Source organism: Lissotriton helveticus, chromosome 8 (assembly GCF_964261635.1).
Source record: "Lissotriton helveticus chromosome 8, aLisHel1.1, whole genome shotgun sequence".
Taxonomy (NCBI): domain Eukaryota; kingdom Metazoa; phylum Chordata; class Amphibia; order Caudata; family Salamandridae; genus Lissotriton; species Lissotriton helveticus.
The window spans coordinates 1,337,713,492-1,337,736,553 of record NC_136069.1 but is presented as its reverse complement, the minus strand read 5'-3'; the positions used below and the strand labels follow the sequence as shown (position 1 = coordinate 1,337,736,553).

General features: G+C 43.9%; 1 protein-coding gene across 1 annotated transcript in view; it reads right to left on the bottom strand.

The window, feature by feature from the left end:
• Positions 1 to 23,062, bottom strand: part of F5 (coagulation factor V) — a 711,267-nt gene that overhangs the window by 629,886 nt on the left and 58,319 nt on the right. Inside the window, exon 2 of the mRNA XM_078658317.1 lies at positions 10,783 to 10,874. Within this exon, the coding sequence (XP_078514443.1) occupies positions 10,783 to 10,874 (92 nt within the window). The remainder of the gene's footprint in view (positions 1 to 10,782; positions 10,875 to 23,062) is intronic.

Here is a 23,062-nt window from a genome sequence, read left to right as displayed (position 1 = left end):
CCTTTTATCCCACAACCCTGATGATGGTTCAGTGGATGGAGTAGCCTTGGCAGGCAGCCTCTCTGACCAGCAGCAATGGGACTGCAGACAGGTTCTGCAGGCTCACAGACATATGTTTTCTCTCACACCCAGTCAAACTAACTGGTGCACCCATGAGGTGGACAATGGTGACAGTCTGCCTGTGAAGAATAAAATCTACAGGCAACCTGACCATGTCAGGGATTGTGTAAAGGCTGAGGTGCAGAAAATGGTTGAACTTGGAGTAATTGAGCCATTAGAGAGCCCCTGGGCCAGCCCAGTAGTCCTTGTGCCAAAACCTCATACCAAAGATGGAAAGAGAGAAATGAGGTTCTGTGTGGACTATAGAGGCCTCAATGCTGTCACTAGGACAGATGCTCACCCTATTCCAAGGGCAGATGAGCTCATAGATAAATTGGCTTCTGCCAAATTTCTGAGCACATTTGATCTGACAGCTGGCTATTGGCAAATCAGGTTAGCTGAGGAGTCTAAGGCCAAAACAGCATTCTCAACAACATTGGACATTATCAGTTTGTGGTAATGCCCTTTGGTTTGAAGAATGCACCTGCCACTTTCCAAAGGTTGGTGTATCAAGTCCTTGCTGGGTTGGATGACTTGTGTGCAGCTTATCTAGATGATATTGCTGTCTTCAGCTCCACCTGGGAGGATCACCTGATCCACCTGAAGAAAGTTCTGGAGGCCCTGCAAAAGGCAGGCCTGACTATCAAGGCTACCAAGTGCCAGATAGGGCAGAGCAAGGTTGTGTGCCTGGGCCACCTAGTAGGTGGGGGTCAGGTTCAACCATTGGAGAACAAGATCCAGGCCATACAGGACTGGGCTCCTCCAACTACCCAGACACAAGTCAGAGCCTTCTTGGGCCTGACTGGGTATTACAGGAAATTCGTAAAGAATTATGGGTCCATTGTGACACCATTTAATGATCTGACATCCAAGAAGATGCCTAAAAAGGTTCAGTGGACAGGTAACTGTCAAAAGGCATTTGATGACCTGAAGAAGGCCATGTGCTCTGCACCTATCCTAAAGAGTCCTGACTACTCCAAAGAGTTAATTGTCCAAACGGATGCTTCTGAGTTGGGGGTGGGAGCTGTGCTTTCACAACTTAACGTAGATGGTCAAGACCAGCCCATTGCTTTCATTAGCAGAAGGCTGACCCCTAGAGAGAAACGTTGGTCAGCCATTGAGAGGGAGGCCTTTGCTATGGTTTGGGCACTGAAGAAGTTGAGACCATACTTGTTTGGCACTCACTTCAAGATTCACACAGACCATAAGCCCCTCTTGTGGCTAAATCAGATGAAGGGTGAAAATCCCAAACTGCTCAGGTGGTCCATTTCCTACAGGGGATGGACTTTACAGTGGAGCACAGACCAGGGACTGACCATGGCAATTTCAGATGGTCTCTCCAGGTATTTCCACTTAGAACATGAAGACTTATCTGGTCAAGGTTAGGTTTAATGTCCCTGCGTTTGGGGGGGTTATGTAGGAGAGTAGGGTCTGCTTTCCTATGGTCACCCCAATTTTTGCTTTTTGCTTCACTGGTTTTCGCCTTAATGTGGCTGTGGGCCTGCTAATCAGACCCACAGTCTGCTGTTCTCTCTCTAAATTCAAGACCATGTACTTTAGGTACATCACCATTTGGGTATTGGATCACCTTATGAGCCCCTGTACAGTGTACTATAGGTGCCCAGGGCATAGGTGCATCCAAGGTCTTCCAGGGGCTGCAGCATATCTTTTGCCACCCCTGGCTGGCCATCCAAACAGACACAACTGGCTGATCACTCAGCTGGGGCAAGGTCGTGTAATCACCCCTTGCTTAGATATAGTATACCCATATCTAAACCTATATCTGGACACATATATGCCTATAAGTCACTCCTATGGCAGTCCTTAACAATCCTGGAGGCAGAGTGCTTGGTTTTATGTGAGATGGTGCTCTAGCATGAGCTGAGCCTGTCTGCAGCTTTCGGAACCATTTCCTTATAGCTGTTCTGGGATACTGCCATACCATATACTCTTAAGTGCATTATAATCCTCGCGGTTATTGCTAACTTTGGTTTGGCTTTATCAAAACATGTCGTGTAAGGTGTCATACACTTTGGAATACTACCCCCTCGCCAGTTCTGGCTACGGGGGTAGCATTCCACCCTTCTAGAGGGAGAAGACATGTTACTTTACTTAAACGCGGTTAATTCTAACCAGAGCCCCAGCATCATAAAATGGATGCTGCTGCCACCGACACAAGTCAAGCCTCCTGCTGCTGACCGAAACTTGGGAGAGGAGGCTTGGACAAAGGGTTTCCTGTCACAGGGAGGTGTTACACCACCCCAGACAGGAGATAGTGGATTGAGGCAGGCAGGGCGAGTGAAACTAGACACTGCCTGGGGCACACAAGGTGTCCCATGCATAGCCCAGTTCAAACTGGTCCTGGGGCACTCCAGCCCCAGCTCTGGTGCGAAACTGGACAAAGGGAAACGGGTGTAACCACCCCCTTCCTGGGTCCCACCCATAGGAGGGACCTAGCAGGTAATCCAGCCCCTTGATTTGGAATAAAGGTAGGAGCTGTGTCCATAGACATTAGATTTATCCTGACTGAAACTTTGATGCAGAACTCTTGACCCTTCGACATCCCACTCGACGTGGAAGGCTGAAGAATCTCCCTTGGGGTCAAGGAGTGACCACCCTGTGCAAACAGGCACCATCCAGCGCCCAACAGTTTGCTTTGTTGCAGCTTCCGCCGGAGCTCGAGCGACAGAAATTGACAAGAACCAGATTCCCAGACATCCAACAACCCGATCCACAGCCACAGCAAAACTGAGACCCGTGGAGGCGACGTGAGACGTGGGACCGGCCATCTTGAAAAGACTGCGAAGTGCTGACCGTGCAGCCCCCGAGGTTCCCTCGAACCTGTGCATTGGGGTTTGAGAAGCCCCAGCCCCGAGCAGCTCGTGCACCGAAGACCACCCCTCCAGACTCACCGAGTGCTGAGTGGGGCCCTTTTGCATTTTCCTGCTCGACGCGTCTGTCCGGTCACTTGCCCGTTGGCTAGTGGCCCCTACGACGACGAAACTTCGAAACTACTCTGCTAGTCTGGTTGCTCCAGACTGGCCCTCGTTCCCCTGAAAAGGAGCACCCTCTCTGACCTGCTGGTCCGAGTAAGAAGCGATCTTCGAATCCTGCGTGGGTTGCCTTTGCCAAGGCCTGTTGACTCCAATCATGAGGCCGACACCGCCGACAGCGAGAGCCTTTGTGGGATAGCTCGTGATCCACTCCTGGTCATCCTTGATGCCTCAGAGGCCACGTGGCAGCGGAGTCAAGCTTCTCGACAACCACCTGATTGCGCCCGACATCGCCTGGTTCCTTCCTGGTTCCATCCTGGTCATTGGCTAGTGACCCAGACTCTGTCCCCTCTGCTTTCGGGTACTCTACATCTTCGATCCACCCTTGGATCCAACCGGACTCTTCTCTCCTGGCCGCCTGCAACATCTTCATCTCCAGGCTCCATAGAACTCCACGACGAAACCCGACACACTTTGGCACCTATGCACCCGCTTCATGTGGGTGAGGTAATGATCTAACACTGGTGCTCCTGTAGTGGTTTACACCCCTAGTGTCCTAGTTTAAAGTGGTTTAATTCTACTTCAGTCGGAAGACTTCCAAAACAGTAACTTTATAACTTTTACGCACCATTAGTGGAGAAGTGTGGCTCACTGGTTAGAGGAGGCAGACCTGGAAGCAGAGGTCAGCCCGGGACCAGGGTTCAATTCCCAGCTCAGCGAGGTCTTGAGTCCTAAAATGTCCATGGACTTGAAAATTCTCGCTCCGGTGCCTACTCGATTCACGGGTTCACACTCTGCGACTCTGGGCAATAGCTTGCTTAATCTCCACAACGGCCCCTCGCGGCGGGATGCCTGGCTTTCACCTTGCGGATACCCTGCCGGGGTTATCTCACAGGGGAATACCAGGACGGGTTCCCTAAGCAAGCGCTTAGAAACCGCTTGGTGATTTGCGCTATATAAATTCCTGTACATTTACATTGACTTTGCATTGGTGCATGCGTGTGCTTTTAGCGCTGCACCCAAATCCCGCGGGCTACTCCCGTCCTAACTGCTGTTAGTCTAGTGTAGTCCCTGCGATTCCCAAGGCCCTAGGCCTTACCATTGTTCGAAAAGTGGTTCTTATACCACTTATTTAGTATATGGTTTGAGTGGCCACCGGCCCTATCCATAATTGTGCAACTTTTGTATGTTTAACTGTGCTTTTGTTTAAACGCTTGTGCCTCTGCCCTCATAAAGAGTACAGAGGATTATTCTAGTAATAAAAACATATATTTTTATAATATATAACTTGTGTGGTGTCCTTTCATTTGATATTACAGGATTGCATATGGTAAAGCAGCTGGCTTCACATGCCCTCTTGAGTTAAGCCTAAGACTGCTTAGTCCATGCTACCATTAGGATAGCTTGTCTATATGGATGACTTTACAACCACCACCATAAGGGATTGTTTGGACTGATACACGGTTCTCACTAGAATAGTGAACTTCATACATCAGGCCAACTTCTCACACGGCTGCACAAGGTTTATTACTGGATTGACTTTGACTACTGTCATCATTGCTGGGGTAATGTGGTTTGTGGAGGAAGTAACTCTGGCTCAAAACTTATTGCCTGCTACTACTCCTGTCCTCACAGAACATTATTACTTCACTCTTCCCTATCATTAAAAGAAGCACCGAATTTCAATCTCAATAACACTTTCGTATAAATGTTGCATCATACTCATAATGCTACGAATGCAGAAGAAGGGAGAAACCCGTCTCATTCCCCTGCCATTTTCACATAATGGCTCTTGTAGAGCCTGGTTCGCACTGATGTGTGCCTCTGCTGTTAGTAATATTGCTCCACTGGCTGTAGGAAGATTTAATGTACAGTTAAACAAGGTTTGTTACCCTGATGACGAAGGCCTCCACAAGCCAAACGAACTGTATGGGAAATGGAGGAGTATTGTAAAGGAAAATCCTCCGCAAGCTATGTTTTTCCCAACACTCAAATGGCCAAGGGTAAGGGGCCTCCTGTTATCGCTGTTACTATAGCCCAAGCAAATCTTTGTGTGAGCAGATTTGGCAGTATCCCAGTGAGAAAAAGTGACTGTACTACAGTGTTGAATATCACTGGAACGAACAATAGCAGTTTACTATCCTCACATAACACTTATTTCATTTGTGGAGGTAAAGGTTACTATTATCTACCAATTGGATGGTCTGGAATATGCTATGTGTCCTTCTTGCTTCCCCCTAAATTCTTAGCACCTGCATCTTATCATAAAGATAAAAAATAGTTTAATGACATTTCATTGAACCGATTCAAAAGAACTATAAATAATGATGAAGTGGATGAAACTGATACTGTAATACAGCAATATGTTGACTTTAATTTGCGACACTTTTTCTTTGTTGGTGCAGCTTTTAACAGTAGGAAAATAAGACGCTTGACCCGAGTGGTAGAGGCTGTGACTAATCAAACAGCAATGGCTCTTGGAAATATTACTGAATCACGAGAATTGTGACTTTGCAAAATAGAATGGTTTTAGATGTAATCCTAGCTGACAGTGGTGGAGCATGTTGCATTATTGGGAGTAGTTGTTTCGTGTTCATCCCTGACCACGCCCCTTCTGTCTATGATGCCATTTCGAAACTGCATAAAATACCCACTGAGATACATCAAGACCTAGGAATATGGACTTGGACTGGATGGTTCTGGAGCTTATTTTCTGTATGGGGTCTGAAAGTATAGTCGGCCTTATTCATTATTATTGCAATTCTCTTCTCTTGTTGTTTATGTATACAATGTGGACCAATGCTCTGTTCCCTCTGTATTTCCACTTGTACCACTTGTGTACCATCTAAAACGAATGTTCAAAATGCAAATACCCGTTTAACAATGGAACGAGAAATTTGTGAAATGATGTTAATTGATATTCACAATGTATATCATACCCCTTAGAAGAGACCAGAAAATGTCTTAGCTTATGCTAAAAGGGTCGTCTGTGGAAACGTGTAATATTTTCATTAGCATAAGCAACAGCTATTTTGGCTGTGGTGTCCATTTCGTTTCCTTCGTATTTCTTTGGTACTCTGCTGTTTGCCTTTTTACCTTTATGTGTCATCTATTTTAGTTGACCTCTTTCGACATGTCTCAGCAATGCACGTGCTGGGGGGTTTGTAGCTGCCGGTGCACCTGGTCTTAGATGTTATCTGTTGACTGTTTACTGCCGCCATAAGCATTCCTGCTCCCCCTCCCTATTTGCTGACCAAGTGGTCATCCATCTGCCCTTGTTTGCTGATATTTCTAAACTTGTTCTTTCCATTTCTGTCCATATGCTTACATTGCAACACAGCTGTATGTAAGGACGATGGTATGGAGTTCAGAGTACCTCCTCCTACAACACTTGAGAGTGTTGTGTGGACGTCGTCCGGCTCATGAGTGATTAATAAACTTGTTGTTTTACTCCAGCTCCAGTGCCCATCTCTCTTTTTGTTAGTCTATGGACCCGAGGACGAGAGGGTGACCCTGCACCAGTGTGCTCACTTTTGGGTACATTTAAAAAGGGTGCTTTTATCAAATCATGTCCAAAACACAATTAATGGACACTCCTGAGACTACACGAGAAGCATAGTCAACATTTGAAATAAATGGAATTCCTGTCTGAAGGACATAGTGTGATAACACAGGTAGATGTGTATGTGCAAAAACAATACTTGTTCCTCTGCTCTATAAGGTCTTTAAAGAAGCAACAGACATGGGTGGTAAATGGTTTCAATTTAACAAAGCAAATGTTTCTATCATACCTAAACCTGCTAAACATGCTTTTTATTACATGAATTATAGACTAGTCTCACTCATAAATTCAAAAATAAAGATTTTGGGCAGAGTGCAGACATACCAAATTAGGAAGATTATTCCCTGTGTGATGCATATAATCCAAGTGGCAGATCCATCACCATGACATATTTTGAGAACGCTATTATGTAAGATGACCCTGACCAGGACATAGCCTTTTTAATAGATGCCAAAAAAGCGTTTGACCGGGTGGAGCTGAGGTACCTCTTTCGAATATTGTGGAGGGCAGGACTGGGTCTGAGTTTTGTAAACAAAGTAAAATAATTTTACCAAGTACCCATGGCCTCTGTCACGTGCAATAGCTTTTCATATGCTCCATCCCCTATCTACAGAGGCAAAAGGCAAAGAACAGCTTCTGTCACTACTCCTGGCATTAGAACTATTGATGGTAGTAATGTGCAAAATGTCAGCAGCGAAGGAAATACCTGCAACTGCCAGGGATTTGTAACTCATCCTATATGGCAATTACATACTAACAATAGCAAACCCACACACCTTGATGTCTGTATGGCGAAATGTCATATCCAGGTTCTCTGAGTTTCCAAGGTAAAAAGTCAGTCTGGGACAAGTGACAAAATATACCCACTAGAATTCTCTATCAAAAATACCTTGCCAGTGGTATTGCCAGAGTAAAATATCTTGGAATATTAGCAGAATTGTAGTGGATAAGGTAATGTCTTTGTGGCATGATATTTTCATTATCGTGCACAGCAAAAGTCATTGAAATGATGGTCACACTGAGGTTCAGTTATGCATTCAGAATGCTCACTCAGCACATAGCCCACTCTATCTTATCAAAATTTGAAGAAGAAAGAAAATCTTTTGTTTGATATGGTCTAAAACCCTCGCTATGCATGACAAAAACTGTAGGCGTCAAGTGTCTTCAGGGGTTTCAAATGCCCAAATTTGAACTGTACTAAACAGCTCGTCAATCTATTCAACTGGGTATAACTATCTTGGGTAGTCATTGATATATCTCCAAAGACCCGACAATGGGATGTTGCAAGGTACACAATTATATGGAATATAGCACATACATCACTAAAGCTGAATTACTTCTTGCATCTATAGTATAATGCTCCTATGACAAGAAAGGGATGCCAGATACTCTGGCCGGCCAGCAATACTAAGGAAATCCTAATTACACAACACATTTTACATGGGGGTACAGTAAAACTCTTCGCTACAACAAGAATTCCAGCTACACCCAGAACAACAGTGGAAATACATCCAACTCACGCTCTCTAAGGCAAATTCTGAGTGCAATACAATCTGGCTTACATTAGTTAGGAAGTAACATGTATTCCTGCCTGTATGTTTCTTGAAATTAGAATTAAAAAAACAAGCACTCCACCCATTTTTGGCCTCCACCACAATGACCACATTAAGCCCCACACTGGAGACTCTTCATTCATTTCCAGTCAAAAAGAGTCACATTTTCAGTATAGTCAATCCCTTGGATTCCTTTCAAATGTAATATTCCAGCTCTGTCTTTCAAACATATCAGTTTGGTAAAATAAGTGCCACATAAATGGAAAATAGGAAGAATTATTTTCAGTACCATGAGATTTTGTTCTGTGCTATTCACTATTAGTTCTGGTTTTCTTAGCAACTTGCTGCATAACTTTTTATTTTGGAGTACCTGATGGGTCCTTCACTCCTATGTTTGAGCGTCATGCATAAAAGATTTTGGGCCAGATGTATAAGGCAATTTTTTGGTCACTGGTAAAACAATTCATAAATTGTAACTGAAATACTGCTTTTAGCAATGTACCCAACCCATTTTAGGAGTCTGTAACTTTTACACAAACCAGCAGGCCACCATCCCTTTAAAGGCAAACAATTGTAGTTACGCTGGATACTGACCCACTCCAATATCGACTTTTAAGAACCGAGCTATTAGGCAGTGGCATAGAGCTTGGGGGGGGGGGGGGTTGGAATGTTGGGGGCGGCACTATTTTGGGGTCAGACAAAGGCATTCAGATAAGGCTCGGCTTGCTTTCGTGGACTTTCGGGGACGGGCAGAGAAGGAATAGGACTCGGACAATGTCCTCTTCTTTTTTGTGCTGGCAGCTGCCCCATCTCTCTTCCTATATTCCCTCTCTTTCTGTCTTGCTCCTCACTTACTGAAAACCGTGACTTGAAGAAACGGTTCACAACCTCTCTTTCCTTCTTTCAATAAGTTGCTTCTCTGTGAAATGGATCCAAAAAAGAAAAACACTCTTGCTGGAAATTCTGACATTTTTCTATTCCAAAGTGCAGCGGAATAGAAGGTTTTAAATATGAAAAATAAATACATAACTAAATAAAGCAAGACAAAGTGGCCAGATTGGTTTTATTCACATCCAAATACATCAGCCTCACTTTACAGAGTTTGCCAGTAAAGCGCTACTTTTGTTTTCTTGTCTTTCTTTGAACAGCATTGTTGTGCCCAGGTGGGGAAGTGCACCATTCCTGGAGGAGCAATACCTGGTTGATGGGTGGTTTGGAAAACAAAATGTGTACCATGGCTCTGTGTTTATGGATGTGTTCTTTTTAAACCATACTGCTTACGTTTTGCAAGTATATAAGCAATGGACATTGAAACGGTTCCCTTCAGGGTCCTGTAGTCATTTTTTAGGCAGCATATTACTCTTATCAAGTGCATAATTTGATGGTGTTCAGTGGGGGAGAGGATGTGGCACTATGGCCAGAGCTGTCGCATTTGGAACTGGGGAACCGGGTTCAGCCTTGATGACCAGACCATTCTAATGAGGGAGCATATTCCCATGCTAGACCTTAGAAGGCCCCACTAGACCTTAGAAGGCTTGATGTCTTAGCACAAGCAGGTGTACCCTAGTAGTGTCAATTGTGGGTTAACCTTGAAGGCCTATCCACCACAATCCATACTGAAGTTCATCTCCAGTCTTGCGAGCAGGCCTACGAAGCAGCACACCCTAGAGCAACAGTGATCCAGTCATTGTGACTCTGTCACTGAGGTCACATGAACCTTGAGCAGGTTAGGGCGGTGTGAATGGTGTGACCGCACTGGGTACCTATTTCGGGTGGGTGCGTAGTGTTTGCAAGTATATTATGGTTTAAAAAAACTTGCTGCCTCCTTCCTGACCACCAGCAATGTTCAGAAACAATAAAAACGTCATGATAACTTCAGTGATTAATGTTGTTCCTAGAGAGAGATCGGAGTTTTGTCTAGTGGAATGGTTGACTTCTGGAAAGGTAGCACAGAGGGTTAATGTGCCTGCTGCAAAGAACATGTACCATGCAGATCACAAAGTGCACTGCTTTAATGGGGGGGACCGTGATGAATGGTCATTTAATGTCAGCTGTAGATGATGGATCCCTGAACAGTGTCATATATGTGCATGTTTGCATTGTGCTGAGGGGATTACCAGATAATTGTTCACGCAGAACTCTGAAGGATGTCACATGTGTTTTTTCTTAGTCCCCAGAGAGATCATGCAGTCTGTGTGTTCTCTTTTGCACTGCCAGTCACCGGTATATTCAACTGTATAGCCGGGGACCGTGCCATGTATGTGCATGTAACTTGCATGATCGAGGTAACTATTAGCGGCGACACTACATGTTTCTTGGACCTCTTTCAAGTGCTCGCCGTCCTTTTTCCCAGCACCACCACACCCCCCAGGGACGGCAATCTGAGGGATAGCCCCGGGTGCCACAAGCTCTAGCTACGCCTCTGCTATTGGGACGTGGGTTGGTTAATTAAAAATCTTTACTGCTCTCAAAAATATTGGTCACAGTTTACTGCGACAATACTAAAGTTGACTCTACAAGAATGCTATTGATTGCTGACAAAGGTCCTCGGCACAAACTGAGACTTTGTGCTTACCTGAAATTGCAGGAGCTGGAATCTCTTTCACAAAGTCCTCTTCAAACTCCCTGTAGACCATTTTCTTGAAAATAATACTTGAACTGGATTGGCTTATTTGTAACCATAGAAAAAAAAACAGAAACATAACAAAAAAATTATTGCATTTGTTATTAGGTAATAAATCCAAAAGTGTAAAAACATACAAAAGTGCAAACAAAGATTTCTGAAGCAGCCATTGCCTCATACATTTAAGGGATTCTGTGGGTTAAAAACACCATTCAAGTATTTTTCAACACCACAAAGCCATGTTTGGTCCAAGAAGGACCTTTACACTAATTAATGGCAGTATTTCTAGATATTTACAAAACGTGACCTTGCAACTGTAAGTCTATTTACTCCTGTGGACTTATCCCCACAACAGTGTAATATCATATGGGAGTAGGTCACACGCAAGGGAATGTGTGGTTCAAGGTGTGGTACACCTCGAAAACATCAGTTAGGGGCATTCCCAAACTTCCCTTTGTACAATTTCCCATCATAGAACTGGCCAGAGTTATGCTCCTGCCCAGGGCTGCAGTTAATCTCTTTCCCTGGTGGCGGGGGAGAGGGTGTGTGGGGGGGGGCAGGGGGATCCCAACTTAGGACTGCCGGGGTAGGGGTTTGCCCTGCCCAAAAAGAAAATGTTTCCACCAGACATGAAAGAAATTAAAAATGACCAACTGCACAAAGGACCAGTTTCCCTAAGGCAGAATTGCTTTATGTTACAATTCGTCCCTGGGAAATAACAACGAGAAAAAAGTCACATGGCTTTCCCATGTGCATGCCTGGACAGCTGCGACTTCCATAGCTTTCCAAATGTATGAGTGGTAAGTTTTTAGAGTAGTCCAAAGTTGTAAATCATGCAGCGGGTTACTGTAGTAAGGAGGTCCAACCAGGTAGATTATATAATTCAGGAAACTTTATTGTAGACAGACACAAGTAGATAAGATCTTGTACAAGCAGCCCCACCAGGAGCAGCCTCCATGCTGCTCAGCCCATTCTCAACTGTCACTTCCAACCTCTCAGGCACCCAAAATTCCAAACCATCATCACTCCAACATTCCGTGAGCACACACACAAACACACTGGCTGAGCAGGGGATGTAAAAGGCATAACAAGAACATGAGTAGGATACTACATATCCCCCTTTCTTACAAAATGGAAGGAAAGGTCCTATACCTAAAAGAGATGTAGCAATAAATAACCCAGTGCAGAAAGAAATGCAAATGCAACAAAGAAAGTAAGGTCAAGAAGATGACAGAAAGGAGCGAGCGAGGAGATGGTAGGAGTAAAACTAAGTGGAAGCAATGGGTAAGTATACACAAATAGAAATGAACCATAGTCTCCAACAATGAATAACAAAAGAGAAGAAAACAGTAAACATGCGAAAGAAACAACAAGGAGCAGAAAGACATAGCTGCATGAAAGACTACCCCCAAACACACCCACTGGCCATGCAGGCAAGCAAGGAAGGAAAGATGAGGCATGACGCGAACTGGACACAAGACTGACACCCAGACACCCGAAGAAGAGAGGGAGAGATCTCCTCTTGAACAAGGAAGAAAGAGAAAAACACTACACAGGAAGAAAAACTAGAGGCAGAGGAAGAATAACAAACAAAGTGTATAGTTCAGGTTCCAAGGATGAGACAAGATAGAACATCACAAGTATCACTGAACACGTACGAAAACAGAGGAGAAGAATAAAAATACAAATAAGTATAATTCAACTTCCCCCACTATAATAATGATTATAAAATGAATATGAGAATAACGTTAGGTTGTGGGGTCTCTACCTCTTTGCCTTTTGCCATGTTCCCCTTTTTTTAAAAATAGATTTTAAGTCATATTGCATGACAATTTACCTTCTTGGAAGGTTGGTATGGAAAAAGGAAAGGGAGTGGAAAGTCCTTTTTAAGTTTAACACTTATGCACTATGAAAGAACATTGTGCTAAATGTAATTATCAGATTATTTCAAGCTTTCTATTTATTTCACCACTAACATTCCACTCTTTCACTTAACCATACCACTTTCTGCTTAAGTAATTCATAAAGTTTACCTTGGTAATCCAGGTGTTTCCTGCTTACTACCTTGGCAGGCAAATATATAGCTAGCTGTTCTCATCAAATTCATTACTACATCCTACATTTTCCATTTTTCTATCTATGGTTTTAATATGGGCAGAGAGTGTATACCACACTTTATACAATGCCATCTCAGTCATTCATTGGTAGACTGTGTACTAAGCTTTTAATAAGGAGCACAAGCAGCATTTTCACATTGATATCAAATTTGAGGCACCAATTAGTATAGACCTATCTGATTCAGCTAATATAGCAAGTCACACTGAATCAGTCTTCAAATATGGTGTTAAAGTCAATGATCTACAAATATAGCACATGTTGCTAGCCTATTAAAATGAAATAATGATTCATGTTTGGAGACATTTGCCCGCATTAGTATGTGTTCTAGTAATCAGGGCCAGCTCAACCCTGCTGATGTCACTTTTTGAACGTTTTAGTGGTTTTTGACATTTATTTTCATTAGTCACTATGCTTTTACAACAATTCTGAAGACCCCTGTATTCAATGTCCTCAGATGCTTCCAATTAAGGGGCTTATAAAGGATCTAACTTTAACCATCAACTGATGAGGTCGGCAACGATCGGAGTCACCAGGCTGATTGTATAGATCAGTATCTTATTGGGTCCTGTGAGTGTATGTCTTGAAAACTATTTGTGATTCCGTTGTCAATTTTGATTGTGCTAATCGCTGATATTTGTTGTGTGATGTCTGCTCATGAGGGTTGGCCATCAATTGTAGTGCTAATGAATATGTGTGTCAGTTCATCCCAAGCTTGAGGTATATCTGCTTTGAATGCTCCCTCTGCTTCTCCATATGTAACATGTCCCCTTCTAGTTCAGCCCAGTACTTAGTTTACTATATCCATTTCTGTATACTTTTGCTGGCTTTTTTGGAGAAGTTCGAGAGAGTGTTGGGCCTCCGGGTGAATCCAACGAAATGGAAATTACTGCCACTGGAGGGTTTGACGAGCCATCCAGTGGACATGCTATCAGAGGTGGGCTTGCCCTGGGCATCGGACCCCCTAGATATTTAGGGATCAGGCTGGCAGAGCCAGCTGAAAGGTTCCTGGAGCCCAATATAGGCAGAGTGGTAGAAGGAATTTTGGGCTCAGTGTGATTCTGGAGGGACTTGCAATTATCTCTTATGGGAAAGGTCGCATTTACGAAAATGGTCATTTTCTGAGATGCTTGAATGCACTGCAAAATTCATTACATAAAATTCCGCCCAGTATCTTTAAAGAACTAGACATCCTGATGACGGACCTGCTATGGGGTCCCGAACACAAGCGTGTACGTTTCACAACGTTACAGAGACCCTGGCAAAAAGGTGGGGTGGATGTCCCATGTATTAAACATTACTATATGGCCGCACAACTACATCATTCGATCCACTGGCTAGATGACCGGGATAACTGGGAAAATGAGGTACTGGGTTTTTCAGAACCGGTACCGAACCGGTAACCCAGTGGTGTCAGGGTACACACCCAAAGACCTCGAGTACTTTCCTGATTTAGACCACAGAAACTCAGAGTCTTCTAGGTGAAGTCAAAGATCGAATTTATTGGCTGCAACCAAGTAACAGGCGTCCTAGAAGTACAACAACACAGGATGTATATTCTCAGGAGACTGCTCAATCTTACAAAGCCAGGCTTCTCTTTTTATACAAAATATTCAGCTCCAGGCAAACATTCTTACATTTACAGTAGACTATTCACATATTTTTACTACAAAGAAAAAGCAGAGTCATGATGACAAGCCCACATTCCAATTTGTTCAGCCCACAATAAATTACCCGGCAAGGCCCAACATTTTCATCAGATATCAGTGTACCCCCAATAAAAACGGGCACCTCCTCATCATAAAGCAAGTGAGAGAAAAGAGCAGGGACAGGTGTGAGCAAGATTAGGCAGGGTGTGTGTGCGATGAAAAGAGTTTATGGCATGTTGTGCCTTGAGGCTATCTCATTCGGCCACTGGGAGAGGAACTGACCAAACAGGTTCGGCCTGGGCAATGGTTTCAGCTTGCTCAGGTCAGAGAAAAGTCAATTAAGGTGTACGTGTCCTTTGGAATCGAATTTAGCTGTATTATAAGCCTATGTGAGGACAACCCACAAAATGGCTGCCGTACACAAAATGGAAGCCAAGGGTTCAAGACGAAAATGACGATTTTGAGCTGAAATCGTTACTGGAATATGACGAAAATGCTTGTACATAGTGTACTAGCCATTCTCGGTATTTTGATATAAAAATCGTCATGCTATGATGAAGTTTTATTCACGAGTCCAGAATTTTCAGAACTACAAACCCTCCTTTTGCCCTTACATAGGCAATTTAACCTAATCTCATGCTAATCTGAGTCCAGGTCTATATTCCTAAAGTCATTGAGATGTTGCTGTAACATCATTCTATTACTTAGTTCGTCTTTTGATACAGGTTTCCTTACACATGATGTAGCACAGAGGCCACATATTGCAGGAGCACACTGCACGCACAGACAAACAGGAAAAGAATGGCTAAGACCATCCCAATGACCATCAGAATTTTCCATCCCCAGGCGGATATCAGTTCCCAGAACCATCCCATGAACGACCAATCTCCTTTATCCACATGAATAGATTTGGAAATCTTATGTAGTTTGGAGATGGCCTGGTACACTGTTGGAGCGTTATCTGGAATGAAAACACAGCAACTCGATTGGATCAATTTACATACCCCACCTCGGTCTGCAAGTATGACATCTAATGCGACCCTGTTCTGAAGGGACATAAGACGATCCGACTGGAGCTCAGCAGTCAAGTTACTAAGGGCACCAGCAGTTTCAATTACGGTGGACTCAACCACCCTTGTCAATTGCCTTATGTTCCTGCTGTTAGCCATCGGTCCCCAGAACGGCAGAAAACCCTTTACGAAGTCCCCAAATTCTTGTCCTGCAGTGTCTTCTTTACTCAAGACACCTCTAACTATCCTTGTCTTGTGCTAATCTGCCGCTGCTGTGTAGGTGGGAGGCAACAGGAACGAAACAAAACATGAGCCCGAAAAGTCAGGGGGCAACCATGTATAGGCTCTATCATGGCAGATGAAATAGGTACCCTTAGCTGCTAAAAACGAAGGGGAAGTCTGAGATGCAAAAACATACGTTTTAGTGCAGATACTCTTCCCTAACTGAGCTCTGGGATTCTTGCCAGTACCTTGCAGACACAGGTGACCCTGATGGGGTACAATCCAAATCGGGGAAGATCTCTTAGCTTGCTGTTTCTCACTCAGAGTAGCTCCATATCCGGTCACGTTCCATCCTATGTATACTAGTGTCTCATCTCTCGGGATAGTCTCATAGGAAATATCTTCCTTAATCATGTCCACTATACCCTTAACTAGAGCACTATTCTTAGTATTGTCTGTTACAGAACGTAGGGGGTAGACTTCATGTGCATATATGAACATTGTTCTGTATGCCCACACAGAACCATTATGGCTGAAAGGCAGGACCAGATAAGGGATACCTTTATACGTTGTGTGAGGCATAAGACCACACACCCAACAGTTAGTTGTGTTCATTACAAGTTGGTGTTGGTGCAAGAGCTGAACAAAGGAATTATTAATAAACTCTAATCTCCTAGCTGATTCGTGTTCAGGAAGGGGTTGAAAAGAATGTGAGAAAACAGTGGAAGGAGGAGGTACAGGCGATGTAGTGGGTGCAAATGTTACTCGAAAAGAGAATAAAACATAACCTATAAAAAACATTATCATACTGAATAACATGAAAATGCACAATATCAAAAAGCTTTTCTTTGTCATCATTTTACGCATCCTGGCTTTAAAGTTCATTGTTTTGGCAGGTCTCTCCATCTCGAAAAACTCCATCCTCTCTAAAGTGCTGCCCGCGATGGGAGGTTGTTTCTGCTAAGGAATGCTTCTGTCAGTCTAGGGCAACTCCCTTAGACTAACCAGAACTGTCGACCTAACGTCGTCAGCTGCACCCCAAAGACTTTGGGCAATCGCGGCCCTAGCAGCGGAACCCGGATGGCGGTACGAAAAACAAAAATAAGCAAGTTTCTCAGATGGGAGAGCTGCGCTTTCAAAAATAGCAAAAAGGGAAATTTTGTTTATTTGTCCATAGGTCTCGGCCTCAGATTGTATCTTTGCTTTCCAGGTATGGTATGATCTCGGAAAAGGAGTTCAGGCTCTGTAGTGTCCAATGGAACTGACCGTGATACAGCTGGTTGCAAAATTTTATCACTCTCTTGTTCAGTAAGTGTTCCTTTTACTCGTGCATCACTGAAAGGCAGAAAACGTGGCACAGTTTCAGTCTCTGAGTCGGCGACACCCTCCTGGACCCACCGGTCGTATGGCAGAGGCAGAGGGATCCGCTTGCAGTGGATCCCGTGGATCCAGTTTTTCTTCCCCTCCACTCGAACAGCTGATCTTGTTGAGAGAAGAACGAGATGCGGTCCGGTCCACCTGGGCTGATCGTTCTTTGTTCGCTGAAAATTTTTCACGAGAACCCAGGATCCAGTGTCGATGGGATGACCTGGAGTTTCAGAGACCGGAGGCAGGGTGTCATGGACCTGTTGATGCAAAACACGCAATTTAGCCGTCAATTCGTACAAATAGTCAAGCAAAACAGGGTGTTCGATTTCACTGAACTTTGTGGGCCTTGGCACTCCCCATATGTTGGCCGGGCGGCCAAAGACAATTTCATAGGGACTAAGTTTCACTCGCGAATGCACAGTCATTCTGGTTGATAGGAGTGCTAAGGGTAGAGCATCAGGCCATTTAAGACCAGTGCTCGCTTGAATTTTGGCTAGTTTTAACTTAAGCGTGCCATTATAACATTCTACTAGTCCAGCTGATTGGGGGTGATTTGCAGCGTGAAACTTCTGATGAATGCCTAGCCCTTCACATACTTTCTTCATCACACGACCCACAAATTCACTTCCATTGTCACTCCAGACCATTCTAGGCATTCCGAACCTGGGGAAGAACTCTTTCACAAGGGCTTTAGCTGTGGACAAGGCACTATTGTCCTTTAGGGGATATGCTTCTACCCATCTTGAGAAGGCACAAACAACAACGAGTACGTATTTTAAATTGTTGCACCTCTCCATGTGGATGAAATCTAGCTGCAAAACCTCAAACGGATACGTAGGAGGTGCAAAATGACCAGCTGGAGTTGGGGTTCCCCTACCAGGATTGTGTTTCAGACACACCATGCAATTCTTGACGACATTCTCTGCACACTTGGGAATTCCTGAATTTTGCCATACTGGAGCCAACAACTTGCAAATCCCTTTCACGCTGATATGAGCCATTCCATGAGCCATTGTAACCACTGCAAGCACATACGCATCGGGTAACAACCATCTCTGATGCTCTGACAATTCAACCCAACAACCATTTGCATCCATTTTACCCGTACTTTCTCTCCACATGTTCAACTCTTTCTCTGTAGCCTCAGCTTGAATAGACTTCACACTCTCTATCGTGTCTTCACACATTCCAACATCACCAACCCATCTTGCAGGGCCTGCAACATACATTCGGCTCATCACATTCCTTGCAGTTTCTTTTGCTATTTCGTCAGCAAATGCATTTCCACGACCAACATCATCAGTCACTTTCTTGTGAGCACTGCTTTTTACAATTGCAACTTGCAGAGGCAAGGTCAGTGATTCAAGAAGCTCATTCACCAACTGACCATGCTGAATCTTAGCTCCATGCGAAGTCAGGAACCCACGTTCTTTCCACAATCGTCCAAAACTGTGAGCCACTCCAAACGCATACTGACTGTCGGTGTAGATGGTCACTTTCATTCCTTTCGACAACACACATGCTCTTGTAAGTGCAATCAATTCTGCTGCTTGAGCTGAATTATGTGGAGTACGTGCAGCTTCAACAATTGTATGCAAAGTCGTGACAGCATATGCTGCAGTCGTATCACCATTCGGGAGCTTGAAGCATGAACCATCCACCTATAATGTACCATCACATTCAGCAAGAGGAGTATCTTGGACATCTACTCTCCCTTTCGTTTCTTCTTCTGTTCTAAGAAAACAATCATGCTGTTCAGAAGCATCTAGTTCCTCTACAATTGGCAACAACGTAGCTGGGTTGAGTGTGTTGCATCTTTTTACGTGCACATGACTTGCTAACAAGGTTAATTTGTAACCTGACAATCGAGCACTAGTTAAGTGCTGTGTCTTGGTTCTGTTTAACAACGTGTCTACTGCATGTGGAACCATCACAACTAACATGTTATTCATCACTAGACCAGCAGACTGTCGAATAGAAACAGCTGCTGCCGCTGTTGGTCTTAAACAACTCGGCAATGCTTTAGCTACCGGATCCAAAGTCGACGAAAAATATGCGCATGGACGTTGCTTGTCTCCAAACAACTGAGTCAAAACTGATAATGCACAACCCTCTTTCTCATGGACATACAATGTAAAGGGCTTACTGTAGTTGGGTGTACCCAACACAGGAGCCGAACATAATGCATTGCGCAGTTCAGAAAAACTTTTCTGACACTCTTCAGACCAAGGGACGGGATTGGGTGTATCTTTACACGTTAATGCCACCAAAGGTTTGGCTAATAACGAAAAATTTGGTATCCATTGCCTGCAATATGATGTAATGCCCAAGAAAGCACGCACTTCTCTCTGTGTTCTTGGCACACTCAATTTTGCTATTGCCTGAATTCTTTCTGGGGTCAGTTTCCTTCCCTCCTTCGATAAGAGATGACCTAAGTAGGTCACTTCTTGTCGACAATATTGCAATTTGAAAAGTGACACCTTGTGATGCAAATCACACAGATGACGCAACAATGACAACGTGGCTTTTTTACAGATTTTCTCAGTGTCTGCAGCAACAAGCAAATCATCAACATACTGAATGAGGGTAGCGCCATCAGGTAATACAATCGTATCAAGCTGTGTTTTTAGAGCTTGACTATATATTGATGGACTTTCACAGTAGCCCTGTGGAGCGCGTTTAAAGCGGAAGCTTCGTCCTCCTAAACTGAAGCCAAAAATATCCCTACTCTCCTCAGCAATCGGGATGCTGAAGAAAGCATTCTTCAAGTCAATCACCGAAAACCAGGCGGCAGAAGCTGGAATCATAGTCAATAGGGCAGTAATGTCAGGAACAACTGGAAATTGTGGCACAACTATTTTATTCACCTCTCTAAGATCAATCACAAATCTGTAAACAGGTGGCTGGGAAGGGTCAGTTCGTTTTAAAACAGACAGAACAGGACTATTGCAAACGTTGCCTCTTGTCTCTTCAATCACATCTTTTTCAATCAGATCATAAATGATCGCTAGTAAAGCTTTTTCACCTTCACTAGAAATGTTATATTGGGGAATTCGTGGCATTTTAACATTGGCTTTCAATGTTACAACATATGGTGGTATTTCCAAAAGACCCACATCATTAGGACCAGTAGCCCAAAGAATATCAGGAAGAAACGACAATTCTGTCGGAAGTTTATCCCTTGACAAATACATTGGAGAAACCAATTTCTTACCCAGTGTAAGTTGTACTCCCGAAGGAGAACAGTACAAAGTTGCATACAATCTTTTACGCAAATCTAATCCTAACAAGTTTTCACCACAACCTGTTGTCAGAATAAGGGGTGCTTCGAATTCACAAGGTCCAACAGAAAGGGACAAAGGGTCAGAAATCGGGTTTCTAACTGGGGCGCCAGAAAAACCTACTGATACATTCATTTCGCCAGACAAAGGTGCGCCAGGGAGTTTGGAGTGCATAATAGAACTCTTTGTAGCACCAGTATCCAACAGAAAAGGCTCTGACACACCTGATGTAATCACCTCAACGTAAGGTCCACTCTGATCTACTGGAACTGAAACAACTCCCTCTCTTTGTCTATGGCTGTCCTAGCAATCATTACCTTCCACATGCTCATCTTCTGCATAGTAATCATCAGCATAGTACTGAGCCGTCCTACCAGACGCGTTATTCTGCTGATTGAACCTATTCATTGAATTTTGAGGTGGAAGAGACTGTGTGTTCTGGGGGAAATTTCCACGTCCTCTACCTCTAGACGCTTGTTGAACACCTCGACCTCTTACACCAGAAGCACCATTTGCACGCTGTAATAAAATAGGACAACTATACTTGAAATGACCCTCTTCCTTACAATATGAACACTGATTGGGGCCTACAGGGACACGTGGTTGAGTATACTCGACTCTTTGCGAGTTCCTCTGAAACTGTTGAGGCTGCTGATAACTATTCTGATAGTTACTCTGAGCACCACTATTTTGACCACCACGTGGCGGATATGCTTGTTGTAACAAAACCTTCGTTTTCAACTCTTTAGTTTTCTTATCTGCTCTATCTTTCTCATCTTTATCTCGATTTTCGTAATATTGTGCAGTAGCCAATATCTGTGCTGAAGAGGAAACTGCCCAAGAACTCTCTGAATCTTTCAACTTTTTACACAACTCGGGAAGCAGATTGTGCACAAATTTATCAACGAACAATCGCTGACCACCTTCTGTGCTCATATCTTGACCACTGTGGTCGACAAAAGTTTCTTCAAACCTGGTGAAGAAATCTGAGGCCGTTTCATCTTTCTTCTGCTTACATGCAGACAACTTATCCCAATTTACACGCATCGCAGGCATTAAAGTTTTCATGTAATCAATGATTTTACCAGGAAGTTCTGCTACTAAAGGCTCAGGTTTAGCACCACCAACTTGTCGGTCATCTGCAGCAGCAATATTAGCCCATGAGTCACCTAACTCCTGATCATGATCTGCATGGCGAATCTTTCCCCATAAAGGCTGTGGAACAACGTTCCCAAACAACATCTCTATGTCAGCTAAATTCATGATGCATGAACCTGCAGTCTGTGACAATTCCTTGTAATACCCTGCAGGATTCTTACGGGGATCAGGCAATGTCTGTTTAAGGGCCAAAACTTCAGCTCGCTTCCATGGAACATGTACCCACACACGCTGAAAGTGTGGCAGAATAATCGGATTAGCATTTGCGTCACCCTCTCTCCATTGTGGGGGAACTTCTCTCATGGGATATTGTCTTCCCTTCTTTTTACCAGAAGAATCAGATTCAAACAACGACTTAGAAACACCTTCAGTCCTAAGTGACAACAATGTCGCAACTGCTTTCTTAACATCTGAACCCACAATTGCGCCTTTTGAAAACTCGAACCGTACATGGCTCAACTCAGGAGGATTAGAGTCCAAATCATTTTCCTCTAAATCTTCACACAGGAAAACACACATTTTCTCAAAAACGTATCTTTGCTTCGATGTTTCCCACTGGGTGAAGACATCCATAACACATTCTAAATCATATTTTTCCGGGTCAGCAACCCATTTATGTGCCAAACAATTCAACGTTTCCTTTTCCCTAGAATCAGGCAGTTGACTACGCAATTGCTTGCGCTCTGTGTCAGGAGTTACACTCGTTGCACCAAAGAGAGGATGCAAAAAACTAGCGACAGTACTAGCCACTCTCTGACGAACAGAAGGAGAAGTCGATGAAAAGACAAGCGGGAAAGCAGGGTGGGACAAGGCAGATGCAGAGGCAGTATCAGGAGGAGTACCAGGAGTGGTAGTCGTTTTAGTAGTTAAAGTTGTAGAAAGTGTAGGCAGAGCAGATGTCAAAGTTGGTGGCCCTTGAGGAGGCTGCACCGGAGGAGCAGGAGCCAGCTGAAGAATAGCTGGTGGGTGCTGTGGAGGAGCAGGAGGCAATGCAATCGCAGGTTGCGCAACTAAAGGTTGCGGAGGTGCTGTAGCATTCTCCGCATAAGGGGGTGGCGAACTTAACAAATGCGACATTAGGGGATTTTTTCAAGGTCTTTTGCTGCATCTTGCTGAAGAGGCGGCAAAACTGGATAACATTTATCTATTACCATTTTACGTTGCCTGTGCAACTGCTCACTCATCTGTTCTTCTTCATTGTCTTTAAACTGCATAGCAGCTTGCATTATCGAAATACCCCTTTCTCTCTTATTTTTCTTCGCTAATTTAATTTCCTTCTTTTTGGCTTCCTTACGCCATCAGCGGAAAGAGTCAAACATCGCCGGCCGGGCTTTCTTCTTAAAAAGTTTAACTTCGAGGTTATCTAAGATTTCCGTGTCAAAGCTACGATATTGGGGCCATTTTAAAGCACCATCTTTTCTGGTGTATT